At 33.4% G+C, this 13,970-nt stretch overlaps 1 protein-coding gene and 1 long non-coding RNA gene across 2 annotated transcripts; one reads left to right on the top strand and one right to left on the bottom strand.

Moving 5' to 3' along the window:
* Positions 1 to 3,443: 3,443 nt before the first annotated feature.
* On the bottom strand, positions 3,444 to 4,239 carry LOC141334339 (uncharacterized). Its single transcript, XR_012355544.1, has 2 exons — positions 4,149 to 4,239; positions 3,444 to 3,781 (listed from the first exon to the last, which is right to left on the bottom strand). It is a non-coding gene; the product is annotated as an uncharacterized lncRNA (long non-coding RNA).
* Positions 4,240 to 9,244: 5,005 nt separating this feature from the next.
* LOC141334384 (NLR family CARD domain-containing protein 3-like) lies at positions 9,245 to 12,534 on the top strand. Its single transcript, XM_073839446.1, has 4 exons — positions 9,245 to 9,537; positions 9,833 to 9,919; positions 10,468 to 10,566; positions 10,737 to 12,534. The coding sequence occupies exons 1-4, from the start codon at positions 9,488 to 9,490 to the stop codon at positions 12,532 to 12,534; spliced, it is 2,034 nt and encodes a 677-aa protein (XP_073695547.1). The 5' UTR covers positions 9,245 to 9,487.
* The last annotated feature ends 1,436 nt before the right edge of the window (positions 12,535 to 13,970 follow it).

Below are 13,970 nucleotides of genomic sequence, written 5' to 3'. Positions count from 1 at the left end.
ATATATATATATATATATATATATATATATATATATATATATATATATATATATACATTAATAATTCTAAATATTAATGCTGAGAAATGTTAACATTAATGTTTTTTATTTATTTTTTGTTTTGTTTTTCCAGTGTTTATATATATATATGTCCCATTTTTTAAACACTTTTCTTTACAGATTTGCTCATTCTTTAAATTCACATTTGTTCAAAGTGATCCTGGCTATCAATGTATTAATTTCAAGTCATTTTACTGTACAGTTTCAGTGAAAATTAAAGGCAAAATCATCCCAAACATACTTGCACTTGTATAATTTCCTTATATAGGTTAGCTCATACAAAACAACATAGTCCTAGCACTTGGATTATTTCCATATATTTAAATACTCATAAAAATATTCCTCTATAGGTTAGCTCATTCTTTCACTCCATCTGTATTCAGAGTGACCCTAACTATCAGTGTAGTTATTTTCAAGACATTTTACTGTATAGTTTTGGAGAAAAACAATGAGTCCTGATAGATGGAGTGAAAGATTAAGCTAACCTATAGAGGAACATGTTTTATGAGTGTTGGACAATGGGATACAGTGCAAGTGCTATAGGACTTATTTTGTAGTTTAGAGTGATTTTATTTCTAATATTCTCCAAAACTATACAGTAAAATTTATATTAGATGTCTTTACTTGTATTTACAAAATTAGCTGACTGATACGATATACTTCTCATGCTGTAATGCACTGGTGCCCAAACTTGGTCCTGGAGAGCCGGTGTCCTCCAGAGTTTAGCTCCAACCCCAGTTAGACGCACCTGAACCAGCTAATCAAGATCTTACTATGCAAACTAGAAACATCCAGCAGGTGTGTTGAGACAAGTTAAAGGTGTTGAGGCGATGGTTTAGTTAGGTTTAAGGGTGCAAGAGAGCAGCAGAGCATCACAATAATAAAATAAGCCTGACCAAAATCTTTGAAACTGTGATATTTTGTTTGCTATTCATTTGTGAAATTTATTAATATCAATAACATGATAAAATAATACAAATGAAATACAGATATATCCACATGCTGCAGTCACTGGGATATAAGCACCCCAGTTCTCTAGCAATGGTCTCTTCAAATGGTCTAAAATGCTGCAGCAAGATTTTTAACAGGAGTCTGCTAATGTGAACATACTACTCCAATCTTAATGTCTCTTGATTGGTTCCCAGATATATGGTATAGAGTTGAATGTAAAATGCTGTCACTTGTTTTTAACTCTTTAAATGGTCTGCCACCTACTTCATTTTCCTCGATCAGACTGTTGTGCAGATATGATTTTCAGTCGTGGCTTCCCCTATATGCGCAAAATGTCATGCAACCTGTTGTGTGTCCTCCTCAGAATGTCCTGTTGTGTGTCTGTGTCAAGTGTCATTAAATCTGGATATAGATCAGACATAATACAGATGCCATGCCATTCAGTTGGCTTTCAACTTTGCTACCCTCCATAAGCCAAAATGGTGGGGTTTTGGATCCATTCTACAAGTCTGAGATCTCTACTACTTTGGTAAATAAAATAGAATCTAGGATCTGAGAGTCCAGAGTGCTTTAGGTCTGCTCCTTGAAAGAAGGCCAAGCATTGTAGGAGGTACAGACACTATCGCACCCTTGCTGTTTGCGTGGTGTTCAGAAAAGACCTTCTGGAATGGCTGAGAGGCAGCTGGATTATTAAACCGTGCAGGAAGGGTTGTTTTTGGATAAACCGCTCACAAGAAAGATTAGGGATGTATATAATTACTACGGTATGCAAAAAATGGTTTTCTTACTTGTTTCCAGTAGCAAAATAGCCAGCCAAAATACCTAAAAAATACTTACATCAAGAGAGATTTTCTAGATGAGAAAATTGTTTGTTTCCAAAAAAAAAAAAGTGAGTTTTTGCTTAAAACAAGGAAAATAATCTGCCAATGGGGAGAGAAGAGAGAAAAAAAAAAAAAAAAAAAAAAACAGAAAACAAGATTATTTTGCTTACCCTATTGGCTGATTATTTTGCTTGTTACAAGCAAAAGCGCACTTCATTTTGAGTTTTTTTTTTCTTCTGAAAACAAGACCATTTTTATTAGTCTGGAAAATCCTTAATATTTTGGTTAGAAGACAAAAAAAAATCTAAGAAAATCATTTTTTGCAGTGTATATACCAAAGGAAATTGCAAAAGAGCCAAAAATTAACTGCACTGAAAGTCAAATTAGTCCGTATTGTCACATGATGTTAGAACAATGTAGTAAGTCAAAAGTAACAAATGTTCATAATTTAATATTTTTTCCCAAAATGTACTAGAATTCTAAACACTATTGTGAAATTACTATTACATGCGAAACAGATTATGAACTCATTTTAAATATATTTTACATTTCATTAATATTTGAAAAAGGCACTTTGGTTTGAAGAGGATATTTTTAAATTTGATTTTGGACTTTGATTAGAACAAACACTGTCAGGCAAATATACTAAGTGTACAAAGTATAGCCAGTTATACACTAAAATAAAGTGCACACTATATTGTATGCTTACAATGCATTATATTAAGGTAGCATTTAATGATCAGCCAATCTACTCATTATTATATTTCATAGATTTAAATTCAGACATTATATTTTGGGCCAAAATGTTTTGTGTTTAGACCCATTACTAAATTGTTGACCTCGACAAGCTACTGGTCTTTTTAAACTTAGAAACACTTTTCAGTTTCTCCACTGCAAAAACTGCTTTTCTTACTTAGATTTTTTTTGTCTTGTTTCCAGCCAAAATATCTAAAAATTCTTTAATCAAGAAGGATTTTCTAGACAAGTAACAATGATTGTCTTGTTTTCAGAAAAAGCAAGTCAAACTTAAGTGTTTTTTCTTGAAACAAGCAAAATAATCTGCCAATAGTGTAAGAAAAATAATCTTGTTTTCTGTTTGAAATAAGATCTTTTTTCTTACCCCATTGGCAGATTATTTCACTTGTTCTAAGCAAAAACTCACTTCATTTTGACTTGTTTTTTCTGAAAACAAGAAAATTATTTTTATTGGTCTAGAAAAGCCTTCTTGATTTAAGAATATTTAGATTTTGGCTGAAAACGAGACAAAGTGTTTTAGTATTATAAATAATCAGATGTACAAAAAAGTATGATCTAAATGTGAAATGTTGCTTTTTTTGTTGTCATTTCCCATCTGAAACTGATGAAATGTCTTCCAGGTTAATTTGCGTCCTTAATATATTTTTTACGTCGTAACCATTTTATTAAAAGCATAAAGCATTCACAATATATCATAGCCCCTGTTACGCCTTGGTCAGTGATATATCAGGAATCTCTGGCATCAGACAGTTTGAGTACAAACACAGTGAAATATACAACCACACTTCCCTCCTGAATCCCAAACCAAAGCTTTACAATATTAAACAAGTTTCAGAGACCAAGCGACGATACGCGTTTGAGCAATCGACTGTATTTACATGTGAATAAAATGACAGGTCTGATGAATCATACATGCAGCTAATGCACCAGCATCCTCTACAAGCACGTACAAACCAGCTTTACAGCCAGAACTGACAGAAACCAGAAGCACAAACACAGAGTGTTCAGACGGCATCCATGCCCCTGGAGGAGAACGAGGAGGAGAAGCCCAGACCCATTCCCCTCTGTGTGTGCGTCTGCGATCGGGCCATTTCATACTGAACGTCCAGATTACGGAACATCTCTTCCTGCTGCTGCAAGGTTTTCAGACCTTCTTCATTAGCAGCTCCTGATGAACAGCCTTCTTCTTCACCCTACGCTCAACACAACAGGGTTAGCATCATTACACACAACCATTAAAACATCTCTGATCGTGACATAGATATCAGATCAAAAACAATCCAAACAACAAATGGAAATGTTAAAGTTGAAGCATTGAAATTACTAACTGGAATAAAAACTAAAACTGAAATTAGGCTCATTATTAAAACTACCACAAAAAAAAAAAAATCACTGAAAATTAAAAGCTAACTCAAAATATTAATAAAAAAAACTGTAAAAAATAAAAACAGCAATTAAAGAACATTTCTATATTAAAATGAGGTTTCTCTCCAGTTTACATAATTAAAAACATTTTTAATGAAGTTTAAAAGACTATATTTAATAGAGGAGAACACTTACTTTGATGCCCATAAGTTTGCGGAATTTCACATTTTGGTCTTTATTGCCAAAATTCAGCTTCTCCCAGAGCTCAGCTGTTTGTGACTTGTCCTACAACATAGACATATATTAATACTGCATTTCTTAAGACATACATAAGATTTTGAGGATGGCGAAAGTAGTGTAATTAGTCTTTATTTAATAACTTATCAATAGCAAAAGGAGCACTAAAGATTGTTTTTTTGGTGTCAAAGGGTCTCATGATTTTTGGTCAAACTGTTCAAATGTTATAAAAATATTTCAGTCGATCAAAAACCTTGGACTGAAGATGATTAGTGTCAATCTTGCAATCTATGCATGACATGAAAATACAGGGCACTTTTTTTTAATTAAAGATTCATAATTTACAAAGAAAATGTAAAAGTTGTTAACTTATTTTTTTAAATAATAAAAAGGAAACTTTTAAAAAACAACAATGGAAAAAAAGACAAAAAATATTTAAATATAATTTTCCTAGGATAAAATGTTGGGGTTAGGGTTCAGGACAGCCACCTCTTATCTGCAAGTAGCCACTAAATGATGATTTTAAATACATTAAGCTTACTGATATTTTAAATATTATTGTGGGCTTTAATAGAAAATACAAGGATCTCACTAAACATCTAAGATTTGAATACTGTACCCTTGTGCGTCAAAAAAAAAGTTACACAAAAAGGACAAAAATGTCCATGTCCAAAAACTGCCATAAAATATTAAAAATATTCATTTTTTTTTCCACTTTCAATGATGTGAATTTTTTAACCAGCACCTGTTCTATCCATAGATACCAAACATTCATTTTCAGGATTGTAACCCTTTAAATGCTGGTTTGTTTGCATAATGCCACAGGTGTTTTTTATTAAAAAATATAAAATAGTAGTTAATTTCCATATACTAAATGCTAAGCAAAAATTTATCATATGCTTGTTAGATTCTTGGGTGTGTCAATGAAGTACAACAACATTAATTTTGAGGCATTTATATGTTTTATGTAGTGTTAGAGTTAAAAAAAAGAAAATATGCCAAATTTAAAAAAAATGGCACAATCTAGTAAAAAAACTGTAAAAATGTAAAATTTGAAGCCTTGCAGACAGAATGAATGTCTATTAGCAAATATTGCATCGTTTTATAGTCAAATGGCTCTGGATTAAAAAATTGCAGTTTTAATAAGTTTCAATCTGGACATTTTTGTCCTTAAGTTTCTGTGAGTATTTTTTGTACCGAGGGTAAAATTTATTTTTTTAATGGAAATGAGGGTGAAATATTAAAATTTGAATGAAAATAAACACCTGAGACAAAATTGATGCAGTTGGCATTAACACAGACACACTTATAACAAAAAACAAAACTGAAATGGACAAAAATGTCCATAAGGTCGCACAAGGATTACATTTTTTTTTTTTTTTTAGAAAATTTTACTTCACAACATTTCAAAGGATAATATTGTACTTTTTACTGCATTTCACATTAAATATAATTTAATAATTAATTAAATTAGAAATCTAGTACTTTCTTACTTTTACTCAAGTAAAGACATTTTGCCCCACAGGTGCCGAAAATAACATCGAGTCTGACAAATTAATTTCTTAAAGGTGCCATAGAATGGAAAACTGTATTTACCTTGACATAGTTGAATAATAACAGTTGTGTACATCACATGGACATGACCTACTGTGAGTCTCAAACACCATCGTTTCCTACTTCTTCTATAAATCTGCTGTTGATCAAAGACCCCTGAAATATAGGCTAATCCGAACATAACACAGACTATTACGCAATAGTCTCAGGATCATTAATAGTTACGGCCCAAACATTTGCATCGCCCAATCATCAGAAGTGGAGTCGAGCCGCTCTGTGAAACAGCCAATCAGAGCAGGGCTCCTCATTAATATTCATGAACCTTCCAAATAAGGCAATAACAGAGCAAAATTATTAGTATTTTATATATTAATTCTAGGGACAAATCCTAGGGTTGTAAATGGACCGTTTCTGGAGAATTTTTGCCCTTACCTATCCCATATATCTTCTATGTAGATATCAGAGAACAATTTAAAATATTTTATCAATGCATTCTATGGCACCTTTAAAAGATTTACTGCCAAATAGCACAGGCAGTTAGAATACAATCAATAATTATGAATTACAAAATTATAATCACCAATGTGAAAAATATTTAGTTGATAGCACACATACATCCCAGAGACGTCTATTTGACGTCTGCATTTACGTCTGCAAGATGTTTTTTTTTTTAATGTGTTTTGCTCATCTGCAATACAACTTTAGGACGCTTCCTATCAGATGTCAATTAGACATCTATTAGATGTCTTTAAGATGTTTATGATTTAGAACTGATATCTTACAGATGTCTGTCAGATGTTTGTACACAATAATGGACCTCTAACAACTAACAAGATCATTTGGTGCACGATACACAATTCAGCTGCATCTGAAATGCATCCAGAAACAATCAAAGGGCCAATGGGATTTTTTCCATGTAGACATTGTTTGGCATTTCACAGAGTTAAATCATTCAGTTAATGACTGTCATTTTGTGGAATAGATATGGTACTTCCAATGCATTGCCATACAAATTTGTAATGGAAATTATCTTTTTTTTTTTTGTTCAATTATAGAACAATGGATTGTATGGAGATTTTCATTTATAATTTCTGTATTTTTGATTTAGCGTTTTTTAGATGTATTTATTTGTTTTATTTTGTATCTTTCTGTATTTCCTCTGGATATATTTGTAAATTGCTAATGAATTAAATGGTCCATCACTAATTCATTAATTGAACTGATTAGATACAGGTGTGTTGATATATGAGGAATTGAATAGAAAAATGAAGAGTTTCAATAATACATGAACACTGAGGAAGGTCCTGCATGATCAAAACATTTGATTTTAACATGCACCAAGCACTTTTTTTGCACTTCGTAAGAATAAATGACAATTGCTTGTATCTTGGCATGTAGTATTAATCCTTTCAACCAATTTTTTTTTTTTTTTATCTTTGATGGATTCTATAGATGTTCGTACATATCAGATGCTTTCCAGATAAAGTCATTTTTAACAGACATCTTGCTATTTGGGTTTTAATTAATGGTAACTGTTTAACTAACTAGCTACTTGATGTTAACTTGAGGTAATTTTAAATATAAAGTCAAAATAATTTGATCAAACAACTAGTTAGAAAAAATTTGATAAGGAGATTTGATTTGATAAGGACAGGAATTAAGCCAAATTTTACCCAACAAACTCAGTTTGAAATAAAAAAAAACATGTTGATATTGTTTATATCAAAACTAAACATTCTTTCTCCTTTGACATGTTCATATTTAAATAGAAATACTTTATTAAATACCATTTGTGTCCTTTAGTGTGATGTCTCATGGTGTGACGCATGAATGAACCACAGATTTGTTTTTATCTCCAAACATCTTAAAAACAGTTGAGTATTGAAACAGGGGAGATATAATCATTCATCCTGAAAGGGCATCATTTCAGCAGTTTTAACAGATAACAGGTAAGTTTGTCCAAAAAGTCATGGTGAAAAAAAAATTGTTAATTATAATTTCATATAAAACAAATAACACTACATGAAAATAAGTATCTAACAATGAAGATAAATGTCTCTCTGTCACAGTTTTGTAGGGATGATGGAGACAGGTAATCCCGACCTCTTAATTTAAAAAACATATGTGACCCAGGAGCACAAAACCAGTCTTAAGTCGCTGGAGTATATTTGCAGCAATAGCCAAAAATACTATGTATGGGTCAAAATTATTGACTTTTCTTTTATGTCAAAAATCATTAGAAAGTTAGGAAATTAAGTAAATATCATGTTCTATGAAGATTTGTTAAATTCCTACTGTAAAACTATCAAATTTTAATTTTTGATTAATAATATGCATTGCTAAGAACTTAATTTGGACAACTTTAAAGGTGATTTTCTCAGTATTTTGATTTTTTTGCACCCTCAGATTCCAGATTTTCAAATAGATGTATCTCAGCCAAATATTGTCCTATCCTAACAAACCATACATCAATAGAAAGCTTATTTATTGAGCTTTCATATTATGTATATATCTCAGTTTTGTAAAATTTAACCTTAAGACTGGTTTTGTGGTCCATGGTCACATATAGAGGCATAACAGAGGAAACACAAAGTAAATGTAATTGTGACCAGACAACAGAAGACTGACCAGAAAGGAGTATAAATAGTGGAGCAAAATAAGGAACATAATCAGAGAGAGATCAGAAACAGGTGTGGGGCTAATTAACAAACTAAACAAGGACAGGAAACAGACCATAAAAGGAAAGACAGGAACTAAGAACTAAGGCTGGAGCAAAAACATGGAACAGAAGTCCATAACCCTAACACTCTCATGATATTTAGATATTCTTAAGAGTTTTTTTATTTTATTTTAATATGTGCTATGTCACACCATATAACAAATTTATGGCACCGTTCAGAAAAATGTAGTTAAAAAACAAACAAATAATGAAAGTAAGTCACCCTTTCTTGTTTTCTCAAAGATCAGACTTCCCACTACATAAATATAAGCATTTCTTCTTTTTTGTCTTTTAAAAATAAGCATTTTGACTGCCTAAACTACCCATATATTAATTTACAATGATGTTCTACATACCAAAAAGCTATTAAACACTTTTTTCATTACTGCTGAAAATTAGATCATTTCTGTGAAATATATTTTCTCTCATGTACATCATGTGTAAGCTTCATAGTGAATATTTCTACATCACTTTTGTCTACGCAGTCCACAGTAACAACTTAATATATTGACTTTGGGGGCGAATAAATTCCCCCACTCTATCCTACAGTGGCGCTTATGCACTATATGCCAATATCTAAGGAATATCCTAACATTATATCAAGTGAACGTTTTATGACTATCTATTGAGGTAATAAGACTAAACGCGCGCCGCCGCGTGGATGAGACTCGAGATCGCGCGCGTAACGTGACGTCTTCCTTGTATTTAGCGTCAGAAACAAAAAGTGAAAGTAAGTAAATAACTTCCGCATTTGTATATTTTTCTTTAATGGCGTCTGTCCTTTAATATTTTTCATATTTAAAGCAAATTATACTTATTAAATTAAAATATATTTCATTAGTGTTTCTTGTAGTTTGTGGTTCATTTAGTCATTTGTGTGAACATTAGATTATCATTGTGTATTTGACTGAACGCCACCGTCATTCTTCTGTTTCTCCTAATCTCGGGATCCGTTCTATATCTCTATTGTTTGTCATTTCCACTCAGAGTAAGTGTTAGAGATCAAACTCTGTTCAGCTTCATCATGGATCACACACAAACATCCAGAGATGAAGATTTTTCTCCAGGATGCAGGTACCTTGCATACAGACTGTATTAGATCACCTTTATATGAAAGAGGGTTATCGTGTTTCATTGTTTTAGTAAGTAAAGTTATTTTTGTTTTGTAAATAAACGATTATTTATTAAAAAGAATGTCAATATTAAATCTGTTAAGTAGAAGAAATCGTAACTATTTAAAGTGATCATGTTAAAACTTCTCTTTATGTTTTTTTGTATCAACATAGTATAAATAGAGAGATCACAAGTGTTTTTTAGTCAAAAATTAAAATTAATAGCATACAGTAATTCAGTGTATTCTCTGTTATAGTTCAGTTTATCAGAAGAGATCAGAACCAGAGCTCAGTTGTGTGTCTATGAAGAGTGACCAGTCTATGGAGTATCCAATAAACTTCAGGTAATTCAGGTTTAATTAACAGACAACATTATGATAAACACATATTTATAATATGGAGTTTTATATTAAGTATCCATGGTGTTATGGTATTCATATTAGCCTATTTTTTATCTGATATTATATATTTTAACAGAGAAACACTTTCAAGTTCAGTTTTTCAAATATGTGCTTTTAATCCCTCTGTTACAGTTCAGTTGAACAGAAGATATCAGAACCATTTAAGTTTAAGAGAGATGAAAAAAGGTTTATGTACAACATTTTTGTAAAAGATATGATTATAGTAGGAGATATTTTAAATGAAGCTGTCAATAATTAACAGTCCATTAATAATTATCCAGCACTACAATAAATAAATATGGGCAGAAGTCTGTATAATCTAGTAAATATATAGACTATGAGCAGATATACAGCACAGAGTGGAGTTATTTAATCAATTAAGTAATTAATAATAATATATACAGTTGATCCATTGCATTGTTAATAAAGTCTGTTTTTAAGGTAATGAGAAAAATTTCACCAATATCAGAGTGTTTCTTTCTTGATTCAAGGTCAATCCTGCCACACAGTTCAGATAAAAGAAAACCTGTCCGTAAGAACAAGGACCAGATTATGAATCAACCACAGGACAGAACGAATCCTAGTGTCAGGTAACTTTTTTTATTTTATTTTATTTTTTCACCACATATTACTTAAAAACATTATTAATAACTGACACATTTAATAAACCTTATATGTTCAGAGTCTCATTAAACAGACATTTTGCTCTGTATATTTACTTCTGTAACTCATGTAATAATGTGGCATTTTAAATTTACAGGTATAAGGTCATCAACACGTTTAGATCAAATCTGATGAAGAAGTTTGGTCGTCTGTATGAGGGAACAGCGACGCAGGGAAAGCCAACACTCCTGAATGAGATCTACACAGAGCTCTACATCACAGAGAGTGAGAGTGGAGAGATCAGTAATGAACATGAGGTCAGACAGATTGAGACACAATCCAGGAGAACAGCAACAGAGGACACAGCCATCAAATGCAATCACATCTTTAGACCTTTACCTGGACAAGACAAAGCCATCAGAACTGTGCTGACAAAGGGAGTCGCTGGCATTGGAAAAACAGTCTCTGTGCAGAAGTTCATCCTGGACTGGGCTGAAGGGAAAGAGAATCAGGACGTCCAGCTCATATTTCCACTTCCTTTCAGAGAAATCAACTTGATGAAGGACAAAACACTCAGTCTTTCAGATCTTCTTCATGTCTTTTTCCCTGAAACTGAAGAAATGGAAATATCCAGTGATGGGTATAAAGTGTTGTTCATCTTTGATGGTCTGGATGAGTGTCGTCTGTCTCTGGACTTTCAGAGTAAAGTGAAAGTGTGTAATATATCTGAATCAGCCTCAGTGGACGTGCTGCTGATGAACCTCATTAAGGGGAATCTGCTTCCCTCTGCTCTCATCTGGATCACCTCCAGACCAGCAGCAGCTGATCTCATCCCCTCTGAGTGTGTCCATCGAGTGACAGAGGTACGAGGATTCAATGAGCCACAGAAGGAGGAATACTTCAGGAAGAGAATCAGTGATCAGAGTCTGGCCAACAGGATCATCTCACACCTGAAGTCATCCAGGAGCCTCTACATCATGTGCCACATCCCAGTGTTCTGCTGGATCTCAGCCGCTGTTCTAGAGAAGATGTTGAGTCCAGCAGAGACTGGAGAGATTCCCAAGACTCTCACTCAAATGTACACACACTTCCTGATCCTTCAGACCAACATCAAACATGAGAAAGACTATGAGAAGAAGCTGACAGATGAAGACATGATCCTCAAACTGGGGAAAGTGGCTTTTCAGCAGCTTGTGAAAGGCAACCTGATCTTCTATGAGAAAGACCTGAGAGAGTGTGGCATTGATGTGAAAGAAGCATCAGTGTACTCAGGATTGTGCACTCAGATCTTCAGAGAGGAGTTGGGCTTGTATCTGGGGAAAGTCTTCTGCTTTGTTCATCTGAGCATTCAGGAACATCTAGCAGCTCTATATGTGCATCTGTCCTTTATAAACTACAACAGAAATGTGTTTGACCAGAGTTTTCGGTCTACAATTAAGGACTGGCTTCTATTCATGTTTAAACATGTTTCATTGTCTGAGCTTCATCAGAGAGCTGTGGATGAGGCTCTACAGAGTAAAAATGGATATCTGGATCTTTTCCTGCGGTTCCTTCTGGGTTTGTCAGTGGAGTCTCATCAGATTCTCCTACAACGAATAATGACACTGAACAGAAGCAGCTCTGACAGCAATGAGCAAACAGCTGAATACATCAAGGAGAAGATCAGGACCATTGACTCTCCAGAGAAATCCATCAATCTGTTCCACTGTCTGAATGAACTGGGTGATCGTTCACTAGTGGAGGAAATACAACAGTATCTGAAATCTGGAACAATAAAGAAAGCCAAACTCTCTTCATCTCAGTGGTCAGCTCTAGTTTTTGTGTTGTTGACATCAGAAGAGGAGCTGAATGAGTTTCGTCTTGATAAATTTGTTAAAGGAAATAATAAACATGAAAATATGAAAGTTCTTCAGAAGCTGCTGCCTGTGATTAAAGAATCCAGATCAGTTCAGTAAGTATCACTGAGAACAATCACTTCACTGTTAAAACATTAAGAAAATCAAGGGTAAAACTCATAATAAATGTTCACTGCTGCAGATGTTGTCCAGTGTTTAGTGGTCAGTATTTTGATGTATTTTCTATTCAGTGACACTGAAAGATTTCTTCAGGGATTCAAACTAATTCAGAGAGGAATAATAAGAGTTGGTCTCAAACTTATAATAAAACACATGAACAATCTGACAGTTCACAGTCCAACATGCAGATTAGTGGTAAACGCATTAAACCAGTTAAAAGATAGGTTAAATATTTTACTCAATACATCAATTATATTAATTTTACACAATTAATACATACATGTTTCAACTGTTTCAATATATGTGCATCTCTCTGCAGTTTGTGGGATTGTGGAGTCACAGATGAAGGTTGTGCTGCTCTGGCTTCAGCTCTGAGATCAAACCCCTCACACCTGAGAAAACTAAATCTGTCATGGAATAAACTAGGAGATTCAGTGAAGATGCTTTCTGCTGTACTGGAGGATCCTCGCTGTAAACTGGAGACACTGGTGTAAGATCATATGACACACAGATGCTGTGTAGTGAATAGTGTCTACAATATAGACAGATTTTGCATTAGATAGACAATTTATATAAAATACAGATACAGTGCATAAGAAAAACATTTTTTTTTATCCTGTTTTAATGGTACTTTGAATGTTATAATCATGTTTTGTGTTCTGGGATATTTTAGAGCTCAGTCCAATGATCCATCAGACATATTGATTTGTGCTCTAAGTTTGTACTTATGATTTATTCACAGCTAAACTGATCTGATCTGAGAGTGAAGAAAGTGTCATTGTTCTCTACAGGTTGAATTATTGTGGTGTCACAGAAGAAGGTTGTGCTGCTCTGGCTTCAGCTCTGAGATCAAACCCCTCACACCTGAGACAACTGAGTCTGACTGGGAATAAACTAGGAGATTCAGGAGTGAAGTTACTCTCTGATCTGAAGGATGATCCGCATTATAAACTGGAGACATTATACTATTGTGAGTATATTATTGTTTAAATCTTTTAAATTGATCCAAGTTTATTCAAATTTTTAGTGTCAGCTCTTTAAACTGTTCAGAGTTTAGTTCTGTGTTGTGGCTGATCTATGAATATTTAATCTCTGCAGTGTCTCTGTGTGTAAGTGATAAAGAGAGAGTTGTTGATCATTTGCTGTTATTAATCTATGATCAGTTGTTCATTCATATCTCTGGCTGTAATATGAATATACTAATATCTCTGGCTGATGTGATGTGACAGCAGTAATGTCTCATATGTGTCTGTCTGTGTGTTTTATTGTAGGACTCTCAGTATTTAGACGTCAGTCCAGTTTCCTCAGGATCAGCTGATGGTGAATAAGGAGCCGCTACAGAGACGTCAGTCACACAATCAACACAGACTGAAGAC

The sequence above is a fragment of the Garra rufa genome, chromosome 5 (genome assembly GCF_049309525.1).
Source record: "Garra rufa chromosome 5, GarRuf1.0, whole genome shotgun sequence".
Classification (NCBI taxonomy): Eukaryota; Metazoa; Chordata; class Actinopteri; order Cypriniformes; family Cyprinidae; genus Garra; species Garra rufa.
This window is presented reverse-complemented; position numbering and strand designations above follow the sequence as displayed.